We start from the raw sequence: 25,617 nt of genomic DNA, 5'->3' as shown, positions 1-25,617 counted from the left end.
AATGAATTCATTCATTTGTTAATTAATCAATTTATTATTGACTATATAAGGTGTGTTTTGTTATGTCATTAACTTGTATTCTGAAGAAGTCTCACGACGAAAGCGGTGATTAAATTTTGTTACGCTATTTTGGTTGTCCAGCGTTCTTCTCAACTTGGTGTTTTCCTAGTGTTCTACTTTTTGGATTCTTGTTTTTTTGTGGTTTTTTTCATCATCATCCATGGCTGAGGAGAGCGATGATCAATTGCTCAATTTGAGCATTCATCCCACGCCGGGTACCTCAACAACTACAACTACAGTAAATATGGAAATTAATGATATTTTTTTGACCACGTTATTAAACATTCAAAAAATCTTTAAATTTTTTGGTGGCGAAAGCTTCCAATGAAACTACAGAGGCGAATGCCCAAAGTCCTACAGGATCGTACAAAGAACTTGACACTGTTATAGACATTACTGACGACACGTTTAGTTCAACACGCACCAAGAAACAAGCTACTAGTGTCAAACAGATTACATCAACGAAATGCGCCGGGAGTTAAACCGGTGCTGGAGTATTCAAACAATCCGTTTGGAAACTGTTCTGTTTCATCTTCCTTATACAGCAATGAAGAAACAAACAAAAACCGGGACGTTCTCAGTAGTCTACTTAAAAGGTATCGTTCCCTTTATATTGAAAATTGCTACTTTGAGCGTTGTATAGAACTGAAAATAGTTCCGAAGGGGCTTAGGTTCTTCAAATGCCCCAACGGAGTCCGTCTTGGTGATCCGATGTTCAAAAAGTTAGTTGGTTTCTTCAATGAAGCTGGACTGTCGTTTTTAGGTTTATTACTAGATAATAACTTGTTGAAAATGAAAACTTTGAAAGATGACATTAATAAAATTGAATCTTTACTTAAAAAAGCTTTGTCAGACAACAAAAAGCAAGCGGAATTATTTGATAGAATTTCCGAAGATGTTGAAAAACATTTGGAAGAGGTAATCAACAGGAAATATTCAAAGTTAATACGTGACATTGAGTCTTATGAGACTCATACTGCATACAATTCCTTTGCTTTAAATAACAGAGAGAAGTTCTAAATTCTTTTCAGGTTCTGACAATAACAGACGGGGCTACAGCTCAGCCGTGACTGGTAATGCAAACATTTTTGAAAATAAAAGTGACCCAGTACACAGACGGGTCAATGAACCAGCTAAAATGGATTCAGTTACAGTTACTACAGGTTCTGACAATATTGTTGAACCTGATAACATAACAGATGACAACACAAGCTCGGAAAAAGCCATCTTGGCATCTAATGAAGGTGGGGCTAAAAACAAAGTAAATAATAACTTAGTGACTGGCACTTCGACTTCCACTATTAATCATTTTTTTACGAAAAAGACACCGTTCGAAAAGAAGATAATTTCAACAAGAAGTCGGACATTTCTGGGATCGAGCTCTTCAGGAGAAGAGACTTGAACCTTGACAAGAATAAGTTTGACATTATTAATTTAACTGAAGTCAACTTTGACATCAATGAATTAAATGTTTTGAAATTGGGGTTTAATTTTGTTCCATCAACTAGAGCAGATTATGGTAGAACTGTAGTGGATGTAAAGAAGTTTGTCAGGAGATTAAACTTACAATATTTGTTGAATGATATATCTTTACCCACCAAAGTGTTGATTAAACCTTCAACATACAACCCTCAGCTGAATCACACCTTAAGAATTTTTGAAGATATTTGTATACAGGAAATTGAGAGAAACATTAAGAGTTACAATAGCTACAACAATTTAAATAGAGAGGAAAGGAAAGCCTTTCACAGTTTACGTAATAAAAACAAAACACTAAGATTTATGAGAAGTGACAAGGGAGGGAATATAGTAATTATGACACAAGCAGCTTATAAAAACAGGATGTTAATGTTACTGAACAACAAACAAGAATATGAAACAGTTTCTTTATTTGACATCAACAAAAAGATTAGGTTGATTCATTCTTTACTATATGATGCACTAATGACAGGCGAAATTGACCTTGAAGTGTATGACTTTTGTGTCATTAATAAACCTAGAATAGGTATCCTTTTTGGGATACCTAAAACACACAAATGTCCTTTTGACCCTCCCTTGAGGCCAATAGTTTCTTCTCCACATTCCTGTACGGAAGGCATTTCCTTGGTGATAGATGCTACTTTAGGGCCAATAGTCTCTCAGCAGGATTCTTTCATCAAGGATTCTTGGCATTTCCTTGAAAAATTAAAAGATTTTACAGACAAGATGATATTTAATCCAGTCACTGATATCATTTTTACTTTAGACATCATTTCTTTATACACATGCATACCTCACGAAGAGGGAGTTGAAGCCATACGTAGCTTTTTAACTTTAAAAACAAGTTTAAACACTAGTCAAGTTTCAACTATTTGTAGATTTTTGGAAATGTTGTTAAACAACAATTACTTTTTATTTGACAACAGTTATCGGCAAATTAGAGGGGTGGCGATGGGTTCACCCGCCGCACCCTCATATGCCAACTTAGTTCTTTCCTGGTGGGAATGTAACAGTTTAAAAGCCATGTGGAACCGATATGAAATTTTATTTTATCACCGATTTGTAGATGATTTGATTTTTATTATCAGAGGAAACACTGATACAGTGAATGAATTTGTAAGTGAAATTAATTTAACATCGAATTATTTAAAATTCACCTTAGGCAATATTGGTTTAGTTATCAATTTTTTGGATGTACTTTTCTGGTGGGACAATGTTGAGTCCAGATTTCATAGTAAAATTTTCAGAAAAGACACTTTTACAAACAGTTATTTACATTTTCAAAGTGGGCATCCTTCTCATGTTATCAAAAATATACCTAAAGGCCAATTTATAAGAGCTTGCCGAATGACATCTAAGGATAATGATTTGAATGATGAATTGTTTTTCATTTCTAATTTATTTTTAGATAGGGGATATGATAAAGTGTTCTTGGACAACACAATTAAAGAAGTTTTAGATAAAAGAAGCACCTTATATTCAGCACTTTTGAATTTTAATACTTCAACCAGAAACAGTTTCAATTGCACAGATTCAGGTGACGCAAAAATAATTACTAGAAAAACACCTATTTGTACTTTGGACATGACTAGTGACAGTACAAGGATAAGACGCCTTATTGAAAGCAATTGGCGTATTATCCAAGGCAACCCTGATATAAGTAAAGTCTTAGGAGACAAACCTATGTTTTCCTTTAGAAACAATTTTAGCATTAAGAAATCTTTAGAATACAATAAAAATATCCCCACCAATGATACTGATAGTATCACCAACAAGAAAGGCATGTTCCAATGTTTAAATTGTAACATGTGTAGATACATTTCAACAGGGCCTTTTATTACCATAGAAAATTTTGATCAAACTTTTGTTGTTCCTGAATATGTAACCTGCAACACTGCAGGAGTTATTTACATCAGTTCCTGCATGTCATGTCCGGCTTTTTATGTCGGAATGACAACTAGAAGTCTGAAAGTCAGAATTCGTGAACATTTGTATAGCATCAAAGCTTGTGATGAAAATAACGCTTTATTTAAGCATTCTTTATTATGTAAGAACTTTAAAAAGTTTACATTTTCAGTAATAGAAGTTTGCAAGACTGATTTAAGGGGTGGGGATTTCAAAAATTATGTTGAGCAAAGAGAAACATTATGGCAGATCAGATTGAAATCTGACAAATTTCCAGGACTCAATGATACAATTAATATTAAATGTTTTTTGAGAGATGCTAAACTTGATATTGACAAGACCATTTTAAAAGTGTTTTTTAATTAACACAAAGTTTATTTTATGTTAAAAAATGTTTTTTATTTTTTTCTTTATTAGGATTTTATTGAATAATGAATTCATTCATTTGTTAATTAATCAATTTATTATTGACTATATAAGGTGTGTTTTGTTATGTCATTAACTTGTATTCTGAAGAAGTCTCACGACGAAAGCGGTGATTAAATTTTGTTACGCTATTTTGGTTGTCCAGCGTTCTTCTCAACTTGGTGTTTTCCTAGTGTTCTGCTGTATCAAGCTGTTTTCAAAATATTTTCTTCTGGTGGGTCAAAATAATTTCTTGATGCAGAACGTCCTAAGGAGAAAATGGAAAAGTTTGTCCAAACAAAAGTGAGCCATCAAACAGAAGGGGACTCAACTTCTCATTCTTCTCTTAAAGGATGTGGAGAGACTTTGCCAATGAAATAGTTTTCACTGTTCCAAAGGAAAATGCTTGCTAGCACCTCTGAAATTAATACTTGTGGGATTACAAAACTATTGCATTTGTGAAATATGACTGAGCAAGAAAACTTGGAAATATTGGACATTTTTGACTTGTTAAACTTGTAGGGAACTCCAAAGCATATGCCTGCTTTATGCCATTAATGTTAAAGAACATTTATGAGAGGGGAAGAGGAGGGAAAAGATTAACTGGAAGTAAGTTTTTTTCTTTGCAGTATTTTTATAATACAGGACATGTAGTGCATGCTATAAAGTAAAGCTTTTTCAGATATTTTCCTATGTAATGGGGATACTAAAAGTAAATGGATGTCCCTGTTTTTTTCCTTTCTTCTTTCTTGTCCAGCTTTAGGAAATGTAGGCATTGCAATATAAAAGATTAGAGAGCCTGAACAAGAGAGTATGATGTAAGAGTAATCTGTATGCTTTCCTTTAACATACTGGAATGACTGGGTTAAGATTATTGTTTTGATTTAATGCCATGGTTTAAGGGGAAGTAAATAAAAGAGCACTGGATATAATAAAAAGCATTCCTTTAGCGCACAAATGTTCACAGCACACTATGGAAGGACAGCTGAGTATCTGGGTCTCCTGTTTCTGTGGAGACAATCTAACAAGGGGCAATAAAAATGGAATCCTAGGAGGTTACTAGTCTAATGGCCCTGGGGCCTTTGCAACCCTAGCCAGGAGTTTATCCCCAAAAAAGAAACCTCAGTCAGCACCTGTCACCCCTGTCAGTGAGGGACAAAGGTGGAACCCCTGGGACAAATTTATGTTTCCCATCCACTCATTAAGATTGCGTTTGAAGAGGGCTAGTGAGGTACTCTCACATGTATGGGAAGTCTATTCCAGAGACTGGGCAGCTTCTGGGAGACCAACCTATTTGTTGATGTCGCATATTAGATTTAGGCCTGTCGAGCGGTAATATGCGAGGAGTTAAACTTACGGGTATGGAGCATCTCTAGTAGGGCAGGCTTCGATATTGTCTTGTAAGCGAGACACCGATCACCTCTGAGCAAATATGTATGATACCAAGTATAGTGATAGTGATTTTAAGTCTGTCCGCATAGGATAGGTGCTGGATGCCATGGGTTCTCTTTGTGAGGCATTTCTGTGGCCTTTTCAGTTGGTGCAGGTGTTTGGCAAGGTACATTCCAAGCGGGGCCTTATACTCAGTCATGGGTCTAATAAGGGAGGAGTACAGAGAGGTAATAACCTCCATTTTTCTGGATGCAGTTCCTTTACTTATAAACCAAGTAAAAGGCTTTTTGGACCACATCCACTACATGATGGTCAAATGAGATTGTCAACCTAAATACCCATGTCTCTCACCATAGGTTGTGTGCTTAGTGGGGTTGCCGTTGATGTGGTAATCAGTAGGGGCCGTGTTTTTGCAAAATGGTATGATACTTTTTTTGTGTTTACTTTAAGGCCATGACTTTGGCACCAGTTTATTTGTAGCTGTGAGACCCTCTTGCAGTATGTTAGAATCAATTGGGGAGTCACTGACAGTACCCAACTTAGTCATCCGCAAACTTGGTTAGCCGCAGGCCCTTTGTCTTTGCCTGGACCTCTGAGAAGTATATGCCAAACAGTAGAGGTCCCAGAACGGATACCTGGGGAACTCCACTAGTGACAGGTCTGCTGTCAGAGGTGGCAGCATCTGTTTTGACCTTTTGGGTCCTATCTGTGAGCCAGTTGGCCACCCATCTGACTAGACAGGAATTAACATGAAGTTGTTGGCTTTTCGTTGATGCCCAAGGGGGGATTGTGTCAAAGGCCTTGGCCAGGTCAAGGTAAGCTTTATGTACTGACTTTCCCTCATCCAGAGTCTTGACAGTCTTAAAGAAGTCAACTAGGTTCAGTAGGCAAGATCTGCCCCTGACCTGCTTTCTTTCGGTGGCTAGGAGATGATGATTTCTGAAAGCATTCAACTGTTTTTTTTACATCTAGGAGAGGAATAAAGGTAAGACAGAGAGCACTTTGTGGAATTAGAAGCACAGGCTGTGCCATGCGTCTTACTGTGGATAACCTTCATTTCAGGTTAATTCAAGCTTGTTAGTGTGGCTGCCAATGTGGGACAATTGTCCCTATTAGGAGGGTTAAAGTTTTAAGTTAATAGGGTCTGGGTGCATGTTTGTTGAAAGATTTGCATTAATCAAAAAGTCTCTTGTAAGATTTGACATGGGTTCAGAAAGATATAACAAGAAGCAGCTGTATAAAAGATCAACCTGCCTAACATTAGTGTATGCATGTGATACAAAAATTGACACTAGACATTTGAAGATAAAAGGTGTTCTAACAGGTGGGAATAATTTCTTGTCACAATGACACTTTCCCTATTGTCTTTAAATGTGAATTGTCTTGCATATGTACAAAAAAAGAGTAGTGAAGTGCATTAAAAGTGTGGAGTGCAAATAACTGTGCTACAGGAGACTCGTTTTGAAAGAGCTGAACATTTGAATTTCATAGGTTGGTACTAGGCTATCAGCCCTAGGGCCTATACAAGCCTAGCCATAACAATTCCCTGGCTATTTCATCCCACACTGTTTACTTCCCTGGACCCCTGTCTAGCAGGGCGACTGATGTGATCCCTGGGGTGAATTTCCTTTCTCCCATCCAATCGTCAAGGTTCCATTTGAAGAGGACCAAAGAGGCACTCTGCTTGACATGTATGGGCAATCTATTCCAGAGTCTGGGGAGTCTCTGGGTCAGGAACCTATCCCTCCAGCATGTTTTGTTTATTATGATGACAAGGTTTAGATCCCTGGAGCATGTGGCTCTGAGAGATTGGGATTTCTTTAAGTGTAGCATGTCCAACAGCTCTGGGTTTGACATGGCCTTGTATGTTAAGCAAAGATCGCCTCTGAGTAGAAGATATGCGACAGAGTATAGCTGGAGTTTTTTAAGGCGGACAGCGTAGGGCATCCGCTTTAGGCCTGTGATTCTTTTAGTGAGGTATTTCTGTGGCCTTTCCAGTTGTTGCAGATGTCTTGAGAGGTACATACCAAACTGGGCATTGTATTCTATAATGGGTCTAATGAGGGATGAGTACAGTGGGACAATGACCTGTTTTTTCTGGATGAAAAGCCCTTGGTGATGAGGTGTGCCACATAGAAGGATTTCCTGACTGTTGTGGCGATGTGGTTATTGAAAGTGAGACCACTGTCCACCTGTGTCCCTAAGTCTCATCAAACTTTCAGTGTTTAGTGTACTGCCACCTATATGGCAATTCATTGATGCATGTTTTTTCTCAAAGGGGATAACTATACATTTCTTGGCATTGAGCTTGATCCCATGGCTCTGGCACCAAGCATCTGTTTCTGTAAGGCCCTTTTGTAGAGTATCCACATCATTTGGGGATTCAATAATGGCTCCCAGTTTGCAGTCATCTGCAAACTTTATCCAGAGTCCCTTAGTGTTGGCCTGTACTTCAGAGAAGTAGATGCCAAACAAGAGCGGTCCCAGGACTGAACCCTGAGGTACTCCACTTGTCTGGAGCTGGATTTGGAGTCTGCTACTTTTACAGTGTGGGTTCTATCAGTAAGCCAGTTAGCAACCCATTGGGTGATGTAGGGGTTAATGCCTATCTTAGTAAGTTATCCATGATTCCAGAGTGGGGGATGGTGTCAAAGGCCTTGGCAAGGTCTAGATAGGCTGTGTGGACCACCTTACCCTTGTCCATGGCTCTGGAGACTGATTCGAAGAAGTCAATCAAGTTCAGGAGACAAGATCGGCCCTTCACGAACCCAAACTGGGTGGGGTCCAGTGTTTGAAGGTTGCCAATGTCTTTCTTTATAAGTTCCATGATAATACGCTCCATGGCCTTGCAGATAAGGCTTGTCAGACTGATGGGACGGTAGTTTCCGGGATCCAAGGTGGATCCCCCCTTGTGGAGTGGGTAACTGTAGTTATGCGCCACTCAGTGGGCACGAAACCTGAGGTGAGGCTATGATTAAACATGACACTTAGGTGAGGTGCCAGTTCATATTGTAGTTCATGTAGTACACAGCCCGGGATGTCATCTGGTCCCATGGATGCTGTATTCTTAGCTTTGGAGAGTGCGTTTTTTACCTGTGTGGCCGTTATTACTGGAATTTGGCAATCTTCCGGTATTGAGATGGGCCATTTAGGGGGTGAGAGGGGGGTGAAGTTGGCACTGAATCGATCTGCCAGGATATTGGCAATATCCTTGGGATCAGTATATTTAATGCCATTCTGTTTTAGCTTAGAGCAGATCTGAGCATTGCCATTTAGATTCTTGACATAGTTATAGAATGCCTTGTTGTCTTTGGAATCTTTGGCAATTTTATTTTCATAACTAGCTTTGGAGGATTTTATGAGGGATCTCAGTTTCTTACTGAGGCTGGTAAGGAAGTGTTTTTGCATCCTGGGATTTTCCTCTTTTTCTGCAACAGTTTCTTCCTTTTGTTGTAAAGTTTGTTTATGGCAGGGGACCACCAGATTGGCTTCTTTTTTTTGGATGAGAGCATCTTGGTTCTATTTGGGATGGCACGATTTATGCATGAGTGGATGTGCTCGTACAGTGCCTTAGTGTAGGATTCAGCAGTTGAACTTTCAGCTCCCATCTGCATGGGTGTCATGAAGTTTGTCACTTCTGACTTGAGTAGCATGAAGTTGGCTTTGGAGAAGTTTTTTATGGAGGTTTCCTTACTGGGGGTGGGGTGGGGGTGGGATGCGGATGTTAAGGGTGATTAGCTTATGGTCAGACGTGACTAACGAGGGGGTGACCATAGGTGTGGAGCATCTATTTCCCATGTTGGTAATGACCAGGTCTAGGATATTGGAGCCCCTGGTGGGACTATGGATTAGTTGATCCAGGGCGTTGGAATTTATGAATTCCAAGAACCGTTGGGCAAAGGTGTTGGTACATGAGTAGCTTTCCCAGTTAATGGCAGGGTAGTTAAAATCACCCAGTATTAGGGTGTTAGGGTCTATCTTAATATATTTTCCAGTATGTTTAGAAAGGTGTAGTGAGAATCTTTGGGTATGGTGGGGGATCTGTAGCAAGCTACAATTTGGATTGCAGTCTTACCTAGTGTTAGTTGCACCTGGAGAATTTCAGATGCATTGTGTTGGGCAACTAGCCTGGTTTGATAAAGGATTTGATAAAGGATTGCAAGATGGATATTCAATGGAATATCTGGACCAGAGAAGGGGAGTGCTTACATTAATTGCAAGAGGAGCTGTAATAGTGATAGAGGGGGGAGGAGATAATGGTAGATTTGTATTACTAAGGGGCTACCGGCAAAGAAGGATTATACTGGCTTTGATTTATATTCCACCTAAAACTACTGCAGTAGGGCTTAAGACAATTCTGGGAGAAATAATAAGCTTTCAGCAGGAAATATTACTTACAGTTGGAGAATGGAATTTGATTTGCAACCGTGCAGATGAGAGATGGTTAAGAAGTAACAATAATTTTAGAGGGACTGACAAAGGTTGAAGTATTACAGAATAGGGGCATCTCACAGACCAAGAGACAGCACAATTGCAGAGTACTAAAGAGAAAATAAGGGACTACCTTGATAATGTGCATGAGTTTAGAAACATTTGCTATTAAAGAACTGTTTTTTGATAACACCAGAGCACAAAAACTTTTAGCACAATGGCTCAGGCAACAAAGTAGAAACCGTTGTTGGCAAGCTAAGAGAGCCTTTAACAAGGAAAATAACCTGAACTCCTGTAGAGGTGTTGGAAATATTTAAGACATTTTATGAAAATCTGTATAAAGCAGAAAACTGTGGTAATCCAAGAAGTACAAATGAAAACGTTTATGGGAAAAAAAATCAAGAAGTATTTATGGAAAAATTTAAATATGCCAAGGTTAGAGGTAAACGAGGCTGAAATTACTAATAGGATAGGAGGAGATGAGATAAAAATGATGTATAACCATTGTGCATTGTAGTCCACAGGAATAGATGTTCCTGTGGAAGTCTGGAACCTAGGAGGGAAAGAAAATGATAAAGATCTGAAAGGTTTTGCTTAACAGTGTTTTAAAAAAGTGCCAGCATCCTGGATGAAAGCGGTTGTGACTGTGATACCTAGTGATGGTAAAGATCCAGCTTCATATGGGCCCATTTTGATTCAAAACCGTGATAACGTTTTTGTCTTTGACTGAAAGAGTGGGAAAGGTAAATACCAAAATTTATAGATATGGATCATTGTGTTTTTGTGGAGGGGAGGCAAACATTTGACCACATTAATATGATGATCCAGAGGGAAGCAGAATGTAAGAAAATATTGTTGTTTGGTCTTGATACAGAGAAAGTATTTAACAGAGTAAGCTGAGATTTTATGAGTAGGGCAATGGAAGCATTTGCATTCCCCGATTTAAAAATCGGGGTTGAGTAGGAGAATATATGAGGGATCGGAGGTGAAAATTGAAGTGTAGGGGGGTTCCTTTTGGGTAAGTTCTCACGAGCAGATGAACCAGACAGAAGTGTCCTGTTTCCCCTTTGTTATTTGCATTATGTTTTAGAACCATTGGCAGAAAAAATAAACTCTGAAACAAGAATATAATTTTTATGGTAGTCAAGGAAAGCTGGCTTTTATTTGCAGATCTGTTTTACCCGATAAAAACCGTAAAGACATTCGGTGCTCTGGGGCATTCTGAGACAAAGACAATAGCTGTAGTACCCACATGCAAACTGGTTCAACAAAACCCATATTTATGGGAACATAAAATTAAGTACTTGGGAGTATGGACTAAAAAGGATTCTGTTATGGCAGCTAAAGATATGTGGGAATAGACTAATGATACAAAAACTGAGAAATTAGAAACTGTTTTTATGGGTAGCAAGATACAAGCAGTGAAAACGTTTAGTCCCTTTAGTTTTACAAACAGGTTAGGCATATTTTTATCAATCGGAGGAGAAGTTGTGAATAGCAATTAATAAGAGTTGAAGGATATTATCTGAGAGGGGAAGAAGGTAAGCAGTGGGATAAGTTGATCTTACTAGTATAACATGGTGGTTCGGCATTACCTGATTTTGAAGGTGTATTTCAGAGCTACACAGTTAGTTCCTCTGTGAACTAAAGTGGAAAGGGAAGATGATGAAATAGAGGAAGTTCAAGAAACAAGGCAAGACTGATATTTTAGATGCAGATCCTTAAGGAGAATAGCAATAACCATACAGAATATTATGTTCATAAAGTAGCAGAGAGTATTCCAAGAAGTAAGCCAACACAGGGATGGAGAAAAGAGTTTCTGCCAGTAGGTGTGATTGCAGGTAAGGGTACAGAGAATAGGGAACGGGGCTAGCATTTGGTGGAGAAAACTGGCAAAGGAACCAAGGTATTCAGAACAAGTAATTGGAGAGGAAAAAGTAATACAATGAGAAGAGGCCAAGAATTCTTTTGGACTGCAGGCCAGAGATTGCCTTCCCTGTCAAGGATTGATATCAGAGTATAGGCAAAGAGAAATTGGGGGATGCTAAGCAACAGACCAGTACTAGTACAGTTTTTAGTAGAACCTAGAACAGAAGCTGGTGTTAAAGGGATCATTATTAGTAGGGCATACAGTGGATATAAAAGGTGTACACACCCCTGTTATAACACCAGGTTTTTGTGATGTAAAAAAATGAGACCACAATAAATCATTTCAGAAATGTTCCCACCTATAATATGACCTTTAACCTGTACAATTAAATTGAAAAACAAATATGTTGGGGGAAAAAATAATATAAAAAATAAAAAAAAACTTACAATAAGCTGGTTGCATAAGTGTGCACGCCGTTAAACTGAATACTTTGAAAACACCTTTTGATTTAATTACAGCATTCAGCCGTCTTTGGTAGGGGTCTATCAACACGGTACATCACATATTGACTTGGCAATATTTGCCCACTCTTCCTTGCAGAAGCACTCCAAATCTTTCAGATTGCGAGGGCATCTCTTGTGCACAGCCCTCTTCAGGTCACCCCACAGATTTTCTGTTGTATTTAGGTCTGGGCTCTGGCTGGTGAAGCCATTCTTTTGTATATTTGGATGTATGCTTGGGGTCATGGTTGTGCTGAAAGGTGAAATTCCTCTTCATCTTCACCTTTCTAGCAGACAGCTGAAGGTTTTGGGCCAAAAGTGACTGGTATTTGGAATTGTTCATAATTCCCTCCACCTCGACTAAAGCCCCAGTTCTAGCTGAAGAAAAGCAACCCCAAAGCATGATACTGCCACCGCCATGCTTCACCGTGGGGATGGTGTTCTTTTGGTGATGCGAAGTGTTGTTTTTGCACCAAACATACCTTTTGGAATTGTGGCCAAAAAGTTCAGCGTTGGTCTCATCAGACTATAATACATTTTCCCACAGGCATTTGGGAGACTTGATGTATTCTGCAAATTTTAGCCGGGCCTGGATGTTTTTCTGTGTTAGAAAAGGCTTCAGTCTTGCAACCCTACCCCATAGTCAGACATATGGAGAATACAGGAGATTGTCACATTTAGTACATAACCAGTACTTGCCAGAAATTCCTGCAGCTTGGTCAGTGTTGCTGTAGGTCCCTTGCAGGCTCCCTGACCAGTTTTCGTGTTGTCTTTTCACCAATTTTGGAGGGGTGTTCAGTTCTTTTCAGCGTCACTGTTGTCCCATATTTTCTCCACTTTTTGATGACAGTCTTCACTGTGTTCTATGGTGTATCCAATGCTGTGGTTATTTTTTGTACCCTTCTCCTGACTGATGCATTTCAACAATGAGATCCCTTTGTTTTGTAAGCTGTCTATGAACCATGGCTTTTGCTGTAGCAAGCAACTGAATAAATGTCAGGAAAATCCTACTAGGACAGCTGAAATTTATTTGGGGTTAATCAGAGTCTCTCTAATTGATGGCAGGTGTGTACTCGAAGTCTGAATGTTAAATCAAAAGGTGCTTCAGCATCTTATTAGTTTAAGGGTGTGCACAGTTATGCAACCGGCTTATTGTACGTTTTTATTTTTTTATATTTTTTTCCCTAACAGATTTGTTTTCAGTTGAATTGTACAGGTTATAGGTCACATTAAAGATGGGAAGAGTTTTGAAATTATTTATTGTGGTCTCATTCTTTTAATCACAAAAACCTGCCATTTTAACAGGGGTGTGTACACTTTTTATATCCACTTTATGTATGTATGTATATGTGTGTGTGTGTGTGTGTGTGTGTGTGTGTGTGTGTGTGTGTATGTGTATATATATATATATATATATATATATATATATATATGTATGCGTATATATGTGTGTGTATATATGTATGCGTATATATGTGTGTATGTATATATGTATGCGTATATATGTGTGTATGTATATATATGTGTGTGTGGTGTGTGTGTGGTGTGTGTGTGGTGTGTGTGTGGTGTGTATATGTATATGTATATATATATAAATATATATAGTGTGTGTATGTACGTAGTGTTATGCTTCACCATGGGTAACAGCTGTAGAGGGAAAGCAGCATGATGCATTGTGGGATACAAGGAAGTACAAAGCAGCATGGGAAGGTTTGGTATACTATACAGTAGTAAGGTCTGTTGCCCATAGCTCTCATTCTCAGAATATTAAAAATCATAACAATGGCGATTTAAAATAATTATAGCACAGGATCATAAAGAAGAGCACTTTATTTTTCACAGTAGAAGGCTTTTATTTACTTTTCCCTATATAGTATGTAGTAGTGAGCCTTTGTAGAGGCTTAGATTTTTATTTAAAGTAGGTGTTGATAAGTCTGACTTTGAAGAACGTCAAAAGTTAAGGATGAGCAAAGCTAAATCCGGGCCAAAATCGTTGTGCTGTGTTTAAATCGTATCAGTTATGCGGTATGCTGTGGCCGTAGTCCTATTGAGTTTTTGGATGGATCTCTTTTAACAGATGAAGTTTTGTGTGGTAGCTACATAGTTTGAGGAACCTTTGTCACTGGTGCTTTGAGGCAGAAATTGTCATTGTGCCTTAATTATGATTGATTCCAAAAGATTAGATTTATATTTTTCAAGCGCTGTTTATAAATTTATTCTGCTGTATTTCACATTTGTTACAAATGATTCTGATATTGCAGTCAGATATTTGACAGTCATACACAAGTCATACGGAACAGTAAAATCCGGAAGTAAGGTTGTTGGCATTGGAATAATTTTTTATACAGAAGATTCACGGGTGATATATAATTTGTGGAAAGATGTTATCCTAAAATTGCTTTAACAGTCGTATATGTCTGTGTAAGTGGAGTTCTCCTGGGATGTGACCGTGCTGTAGAAATGAAATGGTTTCACTGTCTGTTTTCCGCAAATCATTTCATATTAATTCATTTCATTTTATATTTAGTATATTTTTTCTTGACTGCAGACAAAGAGAACCGATCCTATTTCAGAAATGGATGCAGCAGTTAAAATCAAGGAAAACTTATCTCCCAATATTCAGCATGTAAGGGAAAGCATTCGCATTAACGTACACAAAGGTATGTCTCTGACCTTATTTGAAAAACATATTTAATGTTCGGTAATTTCAGTCTGCCAACTTTTCCAGATGAAGTTACTTTCTGTATGAGAAAACAGGAATATAAAAGTATATAGGAAATTACACAAATGTTTTGTATAGACTTTTTGTTGACATAAGAAAATTATACACTTGTGCTGCATTAATGTGTTATGTTTAACCTTTATACTAGTGGTGCCAAATATGCTTGCCATAATTAGTTTGCTGTAGTACTGGTGCTGAGTCTAGTTAAACTGCGTTTAGCAATTTTGTTAGTTCTTTCCATGCACACTGATTTTTTTTTTTTTTTTAATTTTTTATTTCCATTTTCTTGATAAAATATTGGTGACTCCTTACTTTTTAATGTTATGCTATTAGAAAAGCTGAAACTTTTCATGGAAATTGGCATTTTGGGCTAGAGTTTGACGTTTCTTGCATTTCTTGCTATGTTCTGCATTTATCTGTTAATTTTGAATGTACCTGTCTAGCTGTATTGAGAACATGTATCTGTTAAAATACTGGTTGCAGTTCCTGGATTTCATCACATGAAAATAATTTTATTTTAAGAATTGTCAAGTGATGTCACTTGTCAGAAGTACAGATATTGCAATCTTAAACTGTAGCATCAGTGTTAGTACTTTGAAGATTACAACCCATACTGTTAGAAAAGAATATCCAGAGCAGATGCCATCATCTTACTTATGCCTTGCAGCTGTTGTCTGCACCTATATTTCTTTTTTCCAATAGAATTTTATTGTTTTCATATAGGAAGTATTGAATGACAATATTCAAATACATAAATTCAGGAGCAATACCAACGTAGTATCAGTACATTCCTTAACTCCAACCCACCTTCCTTATCCGAACTGTCTGCATATATACAAACACTGCTACTGCATACATGAAAGAGCACAATGGACCAAAGTATAAGCTTAAGTAACTACAACCACCGAAAACTATTAATCCAGATACCGAACCTACATAAAAAAACCTCGTTCCTATAAACATTGGTTAATCTACCATGATTATGTCAAAGATAAGCTTCAATATTTTTGGTAGTATGTTTGTTTTATAGAATTAGAAATGAATAATTTTTGTGAAGGTATGTATTTGATTGCAAGATTCCTAAATTCTTTCCAGGATAACTGAGTGCAGTCCATCCAGTTTTTATTTATGTAAAATTTGATTAGTAAGCAAATAGTAATAAGTACATGACATTTCAGTTTAGATAATCGAAGTTCTGTGATGTGTAGAACCGCTAGTTCCCATGACAGTGTGGACTTTTGATAATCCACTTTCTCAAGCTGCACTTTCAGGGAACACCAAAGTTTGTGTGTGTTTACAGAACCATAGAATATGTAGAAGGTCTGCGCGTGGAGAGGAACAACATAGACATGCTGAAGAGACCTTAGGATTAAATTTGTTGAATTTGACTGGAGTAAAATAAGAATTATTATTCATTATTAGTTGCGTATAAATTAATTTTTTGAAAGGGGTAAGCTTAATTGTAGATTCAGTGGCACTTAGTTTTTGGTTATCCATAAATTTGGCTTTTTGTTTATCCCAAAATTCAGAAAAAAGTAACGCATTATGGTATTTAGAGGCCACAACTATTTTATAAGTGTTAGATAACATATGATCTGAAGTAGTTGACTTCATTTTACCTGCAACCTGTGGGTATACGGATCCGTATCTGATCAGAGCCGGCAACTTTTTTTCTAGCATCTGCTCCGAGTCCCACCCCTTTACCCATAATGCCCTACCATCTATTATCTTCCCTCAGATCTCGTTTGCCGCTCCACTAGTGTGCATCGTGGTCTCCTTTGCTCTGAGCTCAGGGATAGTAAGTGGTATTGTTTTCTGGTATCTAGGTGTGCTTGAGTAAAATGTTTTTCTTCCTCCCCTTGTGTAGTATCTCGCTTGGTCGTCGGTGTTTATAAAAAAAAAAAAAAAAAAAAAAAAGTTTTGTATAGAGTAGTAGTTAGGCCTGCCCTTCCCCTACCTGTGTTGTGTGTGGTTTTGGAGAGATAGTGTTTGTACCTTTGAGTGCAGGAGTATGGCTGACCAGCCGAAGCCTGTCTTTAAAAAATGTATGGCCATAAGCTCTCCCCAGCCGATGGTCACACTCTGTGTAATTTGCTTGGGAGTGGCACATTTGTCAACTCAGTGTGCTGTCTGTTCTGGTTTTAACCTTAGGGATCATAAGGCCAAGCTAGTTGCCAAAGGCCTTCTCCCTGCTGCCATACTGGAATCTGCCTCGGCCTCTAGTGTACCATCTACTACCCACACAGGAACTCAACCTCCCTCTTCTTCTGGCGATGGGTCTTCTAAGGAAAATCTTCAGTCGGCTCCGGTCACCTCTTCGGATTCAGGGAGGGCTTCTCCCTCAGCCTTCGAAGTGGTGCCGAGGGTTCTCTCCCAGGGATTGAGACCCCAGCCCATTCCCTCTGATACCTCCCAGGCCCCCCTGGGTTTGGTGACTACTCCCTTCATCCTGTCTCAGGGACAGTCCAGGCCAGAGGATCCCCAGGTTAATTTCCCTGAGGAAACACCTGCGGCTCACTGATTCCCTTCTGAAAGTCCCACTGAAGAGGGTCACCGTAAGCACAAGTGCAAAAGGAGGCACTTGGACTCCCCCCGCGTCCCTCACTATGGACACTGACTTAGATGAAGGAAAAGGTTCCCCCAGGTCACCTCCCGAAGACATCTCCTTCAGAGAAATTATGGAGATCCTCCGCCAGAGTTGAGGTTGGTCAGCCACAAAACCATCTGGGGATGAGTCAGTGTTCCTGGAGGCCTATGGCACGGACCCATCTACATCCTGGGTGTCTCCACCAGTGGACCCCTTGGTGGACCTAATCACCACGAGGGCATGGAAGGAGCCTGACACCGTAGAGCACTTGCCCTGACAAGGTTTTATCTCCCCCTTCTGACAGACAACCCTGGTCGAAAGGAGCCCCAGTTGATGCTATGTTGGTTGCAGCAGCCACAAAGAAGGAACTAGCACTGGAGAGTTCCTCAGTCCACCCTTCCAGACAAGGAGTCCAGGTCAGTGGATAGGTTTGGGAATCGTGTCTACTCCTCGGCGACCTTTTCTATCTATGCGCTGAACTATTTGGCACGTGATTCGGTTTCAGCGAGACCTTGCTTTGGAATTCGCTGAGTCGCCCCCAGAGTCTTTATTGCCGCAGGACAGACAGTTGTTGGTGAAAATGTCTACTCTCAAGTCAGTCTCAAACATGTCATTGTGGCTCTTTTCCCATGCCACGGAAGGAGCAGCTAGGATGGCTGGGACAGGCATAGCCTTGAGGCATCATGCCTGGCTCAGGTTATGTCAGTTCGCAGACCCTTTCAAGGCATCATTTATCAATGCTCCCTACGACGATTCTTCCCTTTTTGGGAAGACAGTACGTGACACACTTGTCCAGAACGAAAAGGACGGGAAGACTTTGTCTGCCGTCTGAGTCCGCTTCTCTAACCCTCAGCGGTCCTTCTCTAGGAATCGGAGGGCAGAAGATGATGTGGTTCTGAAAATCGCAGTTTTCTCGGGATTCTCAGGACAACTATTCCCCCAGAGGCAGAGGGGGACAGGATCAACGCCGACCCAGAGGTAGAGGGCGTCCCAGGAGTTTCGGGTCTAGGGAACCCTTTTCTGATGGACCCGGTCAGCAGCCCTGAGGGGTTGCCCGACTGTCCTACTCTGGAGGCAGTCGGGGGACAATTGTTCTTAAATCCAGTGGCATGGGAGTCTATTACAACAGATCGCTGGGTTTTACAGTTAATATCCAGAGGTTACTCTATCCCTTTTGTTGCCTCTCCAAATATTACAAAACACCTCCCGGATGTTCCACCTGCTCACAGGGGGGCCGCAGCTCTAGAGGTTTCAAAGCTGCTTCTCAAATGAGCCATCGAACAGGACCCCCCCCCCCGATCAGTCTGGATTAGGTGTCTACTCAAGGTTCTTTTTGGTGCCAAAAAAAATGGGGGACCTCAGGCCCATTCTAGACCTGTCAACATTAAATCTGTCGGTAGCCAAACAGGAATTCCAGATGGTCACCCTACAGTCCATTCTACCTTATCTCAGAGTGCGACTGGATGTGTTCGTTAGACCTCTAGGATGCTTACTACCACATCATAATACACAGAAGCTCTAGGAGGTTTCTGCGCTTCCGCTGGGAGCCAGTCATTTTTAGTTCAGAGCCCTATCCTTTGGTCTCATCACAGCCCCCAGGGTGTTTACCAAGGTAATGGCAGTTGTAGCGGCTCACCTGAGGCTTCAGGGTATTCAGGTGTTTCCATACCTGGACCACTGGCTCTTCGCTGCGCCCAACAAGCATCACCTGTGTCTGGCCCGAGATTATTTAATTCGGTTGGCAGATCTACTGGGAATTAGTCAATGTTCACAAATCCCGTTTGCAACCAGTACAAGTTCTAGACTTCATTGGGGCACGGCTAGACACTTTGCAGATAAAAGTATTCTCAACTCCACACAGGATCCTACACCTCTGCTGCCACACAGCTCAGATAGCGAACTTCCAAGTCTTCAAAGGCGAGTGCGGTTCTCCAGGCTCTGGGCTCCATGGCTGCCGCCATATCTATTTCTCCCTTCAGTGCGCCTTCACATGCGGGTTCTTCAGTGAACTCTGGCTGTTCAATGGTCTTTGCTAGACCTGCCTATGGAATTTCCAATCAAGATCAGTCACGTCTGCAGGACATCTCTTCTTTGGTGGTTAAGTTCACCGGAGATATCAAAAGGATGCCCCTTCGCATCATCTCCAGTCCAAACCACAGTGACCACAGATGCCTCCCAACTCTGGTGGGGGGGACACTGTTCAGGAACGACAGTCCAAGGCACATGGTCCCAGTTAGAGACCAAGTTGCACATAAATGTTCTAGAGATGAGCAGTGCTTTTAGCGTTGGAAGCCTTTCACACAGTCCTCCCTCTCGGATTGATTGCAATTCAGTCAGGCAACATGTCTGTTTGGTATATCAACAAGCAGGAGGGAACCAGATCCTACCCTCTATGTTGCGAGGCCATGAGAGTGTGGGAATGGGCGATTTCCACTGGTCGGTTTCTGATAGCAACACACATCCCGGGGTGCTCCAGTATTTTAGTGGACAAATTGAGTCATGCCATTCTGATGCCTTACGAGTGGTCTTTGAAATGGTCAGTAGTGGAGGAGATCTTCCTTGCATGGGGTCAGCCTTGCTGCAATCTCTTCATCTCCTTCCAACCCGAAGTGCAGTGAGTTCTTCACTCTGATTCCCTCACCAGGGGAAGTCCTCAGAGATGCTCTAGTCCATGCTTGACCCTCGGGCTTATGTATGCTTATCCACCATTGCCACTCATTCTGACGTTTCTTAAGAAAGCTTGCTGACTACAGTGCAAAGTGATCCTCGTTGTCCCGTTCTGGCCTCGTCAGGTTTGGTTCCCATTCCTTTGGTCTCATCTCTTGGCTTCCCCGTGGATTCTGGATCCCTGCACGGATCTAATCTCCCATCCGTCGGGGGCACGTCTGCCTGATCTGGGCAGCCTCAAGCTGACAGCCTGGTTGCTCCAGTTCCGCTAATTGCCAGGACTCCCGATCTTTCATCCCCAGTAAAATCCATTCTGGTGGCTTCTCTTAAAGACTCCACTAGGAAACTTTATTGCTTTTCTATTTGGGCCTCGCAGAAAAAAATAGATCCCTTTACAGCCACTCTTCCAGAGGTGTTGGACTTCCTGTCTGGTATCTTTCAGCAAGGAGCTAGTTCCTCCACAGTGAAAGTACAATTGTCAGCTATTTCCAGTTTTCACGTTGGTGGACAACATGGCCTCCTCTAGGCTGTGTAAGGCTTTTCTTAAAGGTACTTTTCTGTTACGGCCACCTGTCAAGGATTCAGTGCCTTTTTGGGACCTTGCTTTTCTTTTACAGGCATTGACCTGCAGCTTCGGTGGACTTGAAATTTTTGTCCTGGAAGACAGCTTTCGTAGTCGCCATTACATCTGCTAGGAAGGTTTCTGAGCTTCGAGCTCTGTCTGCTGTGCTCTGTATTTGTTCTTCTATAAGGATAGGGTCTCCTTCCGTACTAACTCCTCCTTCTTGCCTAAAGTGACGTCTGAAGCAAACATAAATCAGTCCATTAATCTGTCCGTTTTCTTTCCTAACTTCCAAATTAAAGGTGAATACAAACTCAATTTGTTAGATGTTCATAGACAGCTTCGTTTTTATCTTCATAGAACAAAGTCTTTCCACAAGACTGACCAATTGTTTCCTTTTCCAAAGCATTTATGGGAAAAGCTATTTCTAAAGTTTCTTTGGCCAGATGGATTACTCTTTGTATTTCACATGCCTACAAAGCAAAAGGTTTTTCTCCTCCTGGTATTAAGGTTCGCTCTACCAGGTCCATGGTGACTTCTGCTTTTTGGTCTAGGGTGCCTTTGGATGATATTTGTGCAGAAGCGACCTGGGCCAATTCACATACCTTCATTTCCCATTACAAATTAGACCTGATTTTGAGGGGTTAGAGCATCCTTTGGCTCTGCGGTGCTCAGGAATATCCTTCCATAAGGACCTCCCAAGATCTGAGTAGCTGGGGACTCTGTCCCACAGGTTGCAGATAAAATTAAGTTAACTACTTCAGATAAAGAAGTTATATACTCACCGTAATGTTCATCTGAGTAGTTAAACTTGACTTTTCTGCAACATTCCCTCCCTCCGTCCCCCAGACCTTGTCCTGTCTTTTCAGGATTGGTTTATGGGGTTGAGTTGCTTATGTTTTTAGTTGGAGCAAACTCGATCTGAGGGAAGATAGGAGATGCTAGAGCATTATGGGTAAGGGGAGGAGCTCAGAGTTTGGAGCAGATGCTAGAAAAAAAGTTGCCAGCTCGGATTCGATACGGATCCGTATACCCACAGGTTGCAGAAAAATGAAGTATAACTACTCGGATGGAACGTTATGGTGAGTGCATAACTTATTGTTTCCTGCTAGTTAAACTTTTTTTAATATCTTCAACACAAGCTGTGTCTTGTTCACCGCTTGGTATTTCCCTAATTAGTGTAGGAGTGACTAGATCAGACAGGAGTCCCCGTGGACTATGATGTTTGCAGATGACATTGTGATATGTAGTGAGAGTAGGGAACAGGTTGAGGAGATCCTGGAGAGGTGGAGATGTGCTCAAGAGAGGAGAGGAATGAAGGTCAGCTGGACTAAGACTGAATATATGTGTATGAATGAAAGGGAGGATAGAGGAATGGTGAGTATGCAGGGAGTAGAGTTGGCGAAGGTGGATGAGTTTAAATACTTGGGATCAACAGTTCAGAGTAATGGCGATTGTGGAAGAGAGGTGAAGAGAGTACAGGCAGGGTTGAGTGGGTAGAGAAGAGTGTCAGGAGTGATTTGTGACAGACAAGTACCAGTAAGAGTGAAAGGGAAGGTCTACAAAAGGGTAGTGAGACCAGCTATGTTGTATGGGTTGGAGACAGTGGCATTGACAAAGGCATGAGTCAGAGCTGGATGTGGCAGAGTTAAAATTTGCGCTGGGTGTGACTAGGGTAGACAGGATTAGGAATAAGTATATTAGAGGGTTAGCCCAGGATTAGGAATAAGTATATTAGAGGGTTAGCCCAGGTTGGACAGTTTGGAGACAAAGCCAGAGAGGGGAGTTTGCATTGGTTTGGACATGTGCTGAGGAGGGATGCTGGGTATACTGGGAAAAGGATGTTAAGGATGAAGCTGCCAGGTAAGAGGAAAAGAGTAAGGCCTAAGATAAGGTTTATGGATGTGGTTAGAGAGGACATGCAGGTGGTTAGTGTGACAGAGCAAGATGCAGAGGACAGGAAGAAATGGAAACTGGTGATCCACTGTGGCGACCTCTAACCGGGAAAAGCCGAAAGAAGTGTAGGAATGAGCTCTCTAAGCTGTCTTACGACAATAATGTATTTAAAACCCAGTTTTTAATTCACTTGTCAGTTCTTGAAGCATTTTCTCCTTGTGTTTATAAATCTGTCCCATACAGTATATTCTTTAATTAGAGGAGAATCTGAAAGATTAATCATTTTATTGTTATGGTTGATGTTAGGGTTCATATGTATAGGTTGAAGTAAGGAGAGGGTCTTATCCAGAGTTAGAAATTTTATCATTTCCTCTCTGTTTTAAGATATTGTTTATATTAGAGTTCTTTAAACTCATAGCTGACATAAAAGGGAGGGCTTTTCGGTTAAGGTTGTTAATGGTAAAGTGGTTGTATCAAACTTTAACCCATGGGGGAAAACAGGCATTTTCCTTCGGGTTAAATTCTGAAATTAAGATAATTCTGCTTGCGAAGATGATCCAATACTAAAGTCGAATATCTGGTAAACCTAAATCTCCCTTTTCTTTAGGGTATATCAGTTTCTAATAACTTATTCAAACTGATTTAGGAAACTGTAGAAATTTGGCTAGTTCTTGTGAACTTTTTGGAAGAATTTGTTTGGTATAACTACATTTGAGGTATTTAGTTGGTATAAGAGTTTAGGTAGGATGCTCATCCTAATTGCTGATTTAGAAAGGAGGGACAGTTTCAATTGCTGCCATCTGCTAAGATCTTGCATGGTGTCTGCCCACATTTTCATTATATTGTTTTGATATATATATATATATATATATATATATATATATATATATATATATATATATATATATATATATATATATATATATATATATATATATATATATATAATATGCGAATGATTATGCTAAAATTGTATCCCTAAATATATAAATGAGTATCCTATCCTGAAGAAGAAGAATCCAAGAGTAGGAACTCCTTATGATGTAAAGGATTAATGGGGAAAATTAGTGACTTTTTAAGATTGACTTTATAGTTCGAGGTTAACTTCTCAAAAGGTTATCACTTGTGTTGCCTATCTTCTTAGTCTGATATAGGGCGATCAAAATAAATATTAGATTAGGCAGATAATAATTTCTTGCTCATAATTCTAGGAATACAGTGATATGTGGCTTGAGAGAGGTATAGAAACAGTGGTTCAATATATAGATTGAAAAGGTGAGGGGAGAGGGGACATCCCTGTCTAGTTCCATTCGCTAACTTAATAGGTTTTGATAATCTTTTATTAACATAGAGGTAAGTATAGGAATTATTATACAAAGCTCTAATTAGATTGATAAAGTCTTTGGGGATGTTAAAATTATCCATGGTTGTAAAAAGGAAGTTCCAACTGACTTTGTCAAGTGCTTTACATGCGTCAAAAACCAAGCAGTATTTTGGATTTTTTTCATACTTACTCAGCTGAATCATAGCATCTAGGGTTAAGGTATTATCACATGAATGCCTATTCAACATAAAACTCCCTTGTTCAGAGGATATTAGAAAGGGCATAACTTTCTTCAGTCTCTCCACTAAACTTAAAGATAAAGTTTAATGTCTACATTAATTAACGATATTGGTCTGTAATTATGTGGATTGGATTTATCCAAGTTGCTTTTTAGGTATAAGGATTGTCCTACAGTAGTTTAGGTAATAGAAATACCATTTAGTTTGACGTAATTAAATACTTTTAAAAGAATAGAAGATAAATTTACATTAAACATTTTATAAAACTCTGTGTAACTATCTGGGCCTGGAGCCTTATCTGGCTTGAGTTTCTCAAGGGCATCATTTATTTCTTGCCGACTAAGAGGAGCATCGAGTATCTCTACCTGATTTTCCAGTAATTTAGGACATGTGATAATTTTAAAGAAACCTTCAGGTTCTCCAAAGGTAGACTGTGTGCCTATACCATATAGTTCTGAATATAACTGGTGAAATATTCCTAATATTTGTGTATCTGATTTGTGCATCTTATCTTGATAGTAAAGGAACAAAATCCTGGTTGGTTCTTGCCTATTTGTAATTATTCTCGCCAGTACTTTTGACGAGAGTTGTGCCCATTCCCAGTACTTGGCAATAGTTTTTTGTTAATGAAGAGAATATTTATGTTGATATAATTCAAATAACTGTTTTTGTGTTTCATTTATTAATTTCTCAATGACAGGACTTGGTCTGCACTGGTAGCTAGTTTCTAGAACTTTCAACTCTGACCCTAACTTATTTTCATTTTTTTTTTTGCTAGTTTTTTAAAATGCGTGGATTTCTGGATTAGCACCCCTTAAGTTTGGCTTTGCATGCTGCCCATTGAACATCAAAAGGAGTATTGGTGCTCTCCAAATCCTTTTCCAAGTCAAACAATATCATTAAATCTCTTGTACCACATCTGATTTAAACAAATTGTTGTTCAGCGACCAGTTACACCTGTTAAATGTCCTCTTTGGTTTGTTCAGGGGATTAATTACTAATGTAGCTTTTGAATGATCTGACAAATACCTGGGTTCGGAGGAGTATTTAATATCCGTTTCCAGCAGAAACTCTGATATGAGAAAAAAGTCAGTTCTTGACCAGGTATTGTGATATTTAATATATGTATATAAATTATTTCTCCCCTGATCTTCACCAAATGAGATATGGCCAACTTTTGCCTAATAGACCCTGAGTTCACCTATAGCTATCGATGCTTTTAAGTTTTGCGAGCTAGAGTTACTAGTACGGTCTATGCTTGGGTCAATAACTGTATTCCAATCCCCACTGTAATGTAGTCATGATCTGGGAATTTATCTAAAATATTATACATTTCCAAAATGAACTCTTGTTGTCTCTGACTAGGGCCATAAACATTAAGGAATAATGTTAATCTCCTATTGACAGGATTAGTAGTTGTAAAATAACACCATCTACCTTTGATATTGGAATTCGATTCTATAACTGATTGAAATTTTTTTTTTTTTTTTTTGATTATGGTAGCTACACCCTTAGAGTTGGTACTGTCCCCCGCTGCAATTATCTCTTTAATCCATTTGCTATGTAAATCCTCTTTCC

The 25,617-nt window shown here is 39.7% G+C and overlaps 1 protein-coding gene across 1 annotated transcript in view; it reads left to right on the top strand.

Annotated features, from left to right (window-relative positions):
- Positions 1–25,617, top strand: part of LOC122797743 (centrosome and spindle pole-associated protein 1-like) — a 1,014,159-nt gene that overhangs the window by 167,692 nt on the left and 820,850 nt on the right. The window contains exon 3 of the mRNA XM_044066268.1: positions 14,591–14,702. Within this exon, the coding sequence (XP_043922203.1) occupies positions 14,591–14,702 (112 nt within the window). The remainder of the gene's footprint in view (positions 1–14,590; positions 14,703–25,617) is intronic.

The sequence above is a fragment of the Protopterus annectens genome, chromosome 3.part1 (genome assembly GCF_019279795.1).
Source record: "Protopterus annectens isolate FY-2018-M chromosome 3.part1, PAN1.0, whole genome shotgun sequence".
In the NCBI taxonomy this organism is placed as follows: Eukaryota; Metazoa; Chordata; order Ceratodontiformes; family Protopteridae; genus Protopterus; species Protopterus annectens.
Note: the sequence above shows the minus strand (reverse complement) of the source record. Positions and strands in the feature narration are given on the sequence as shown.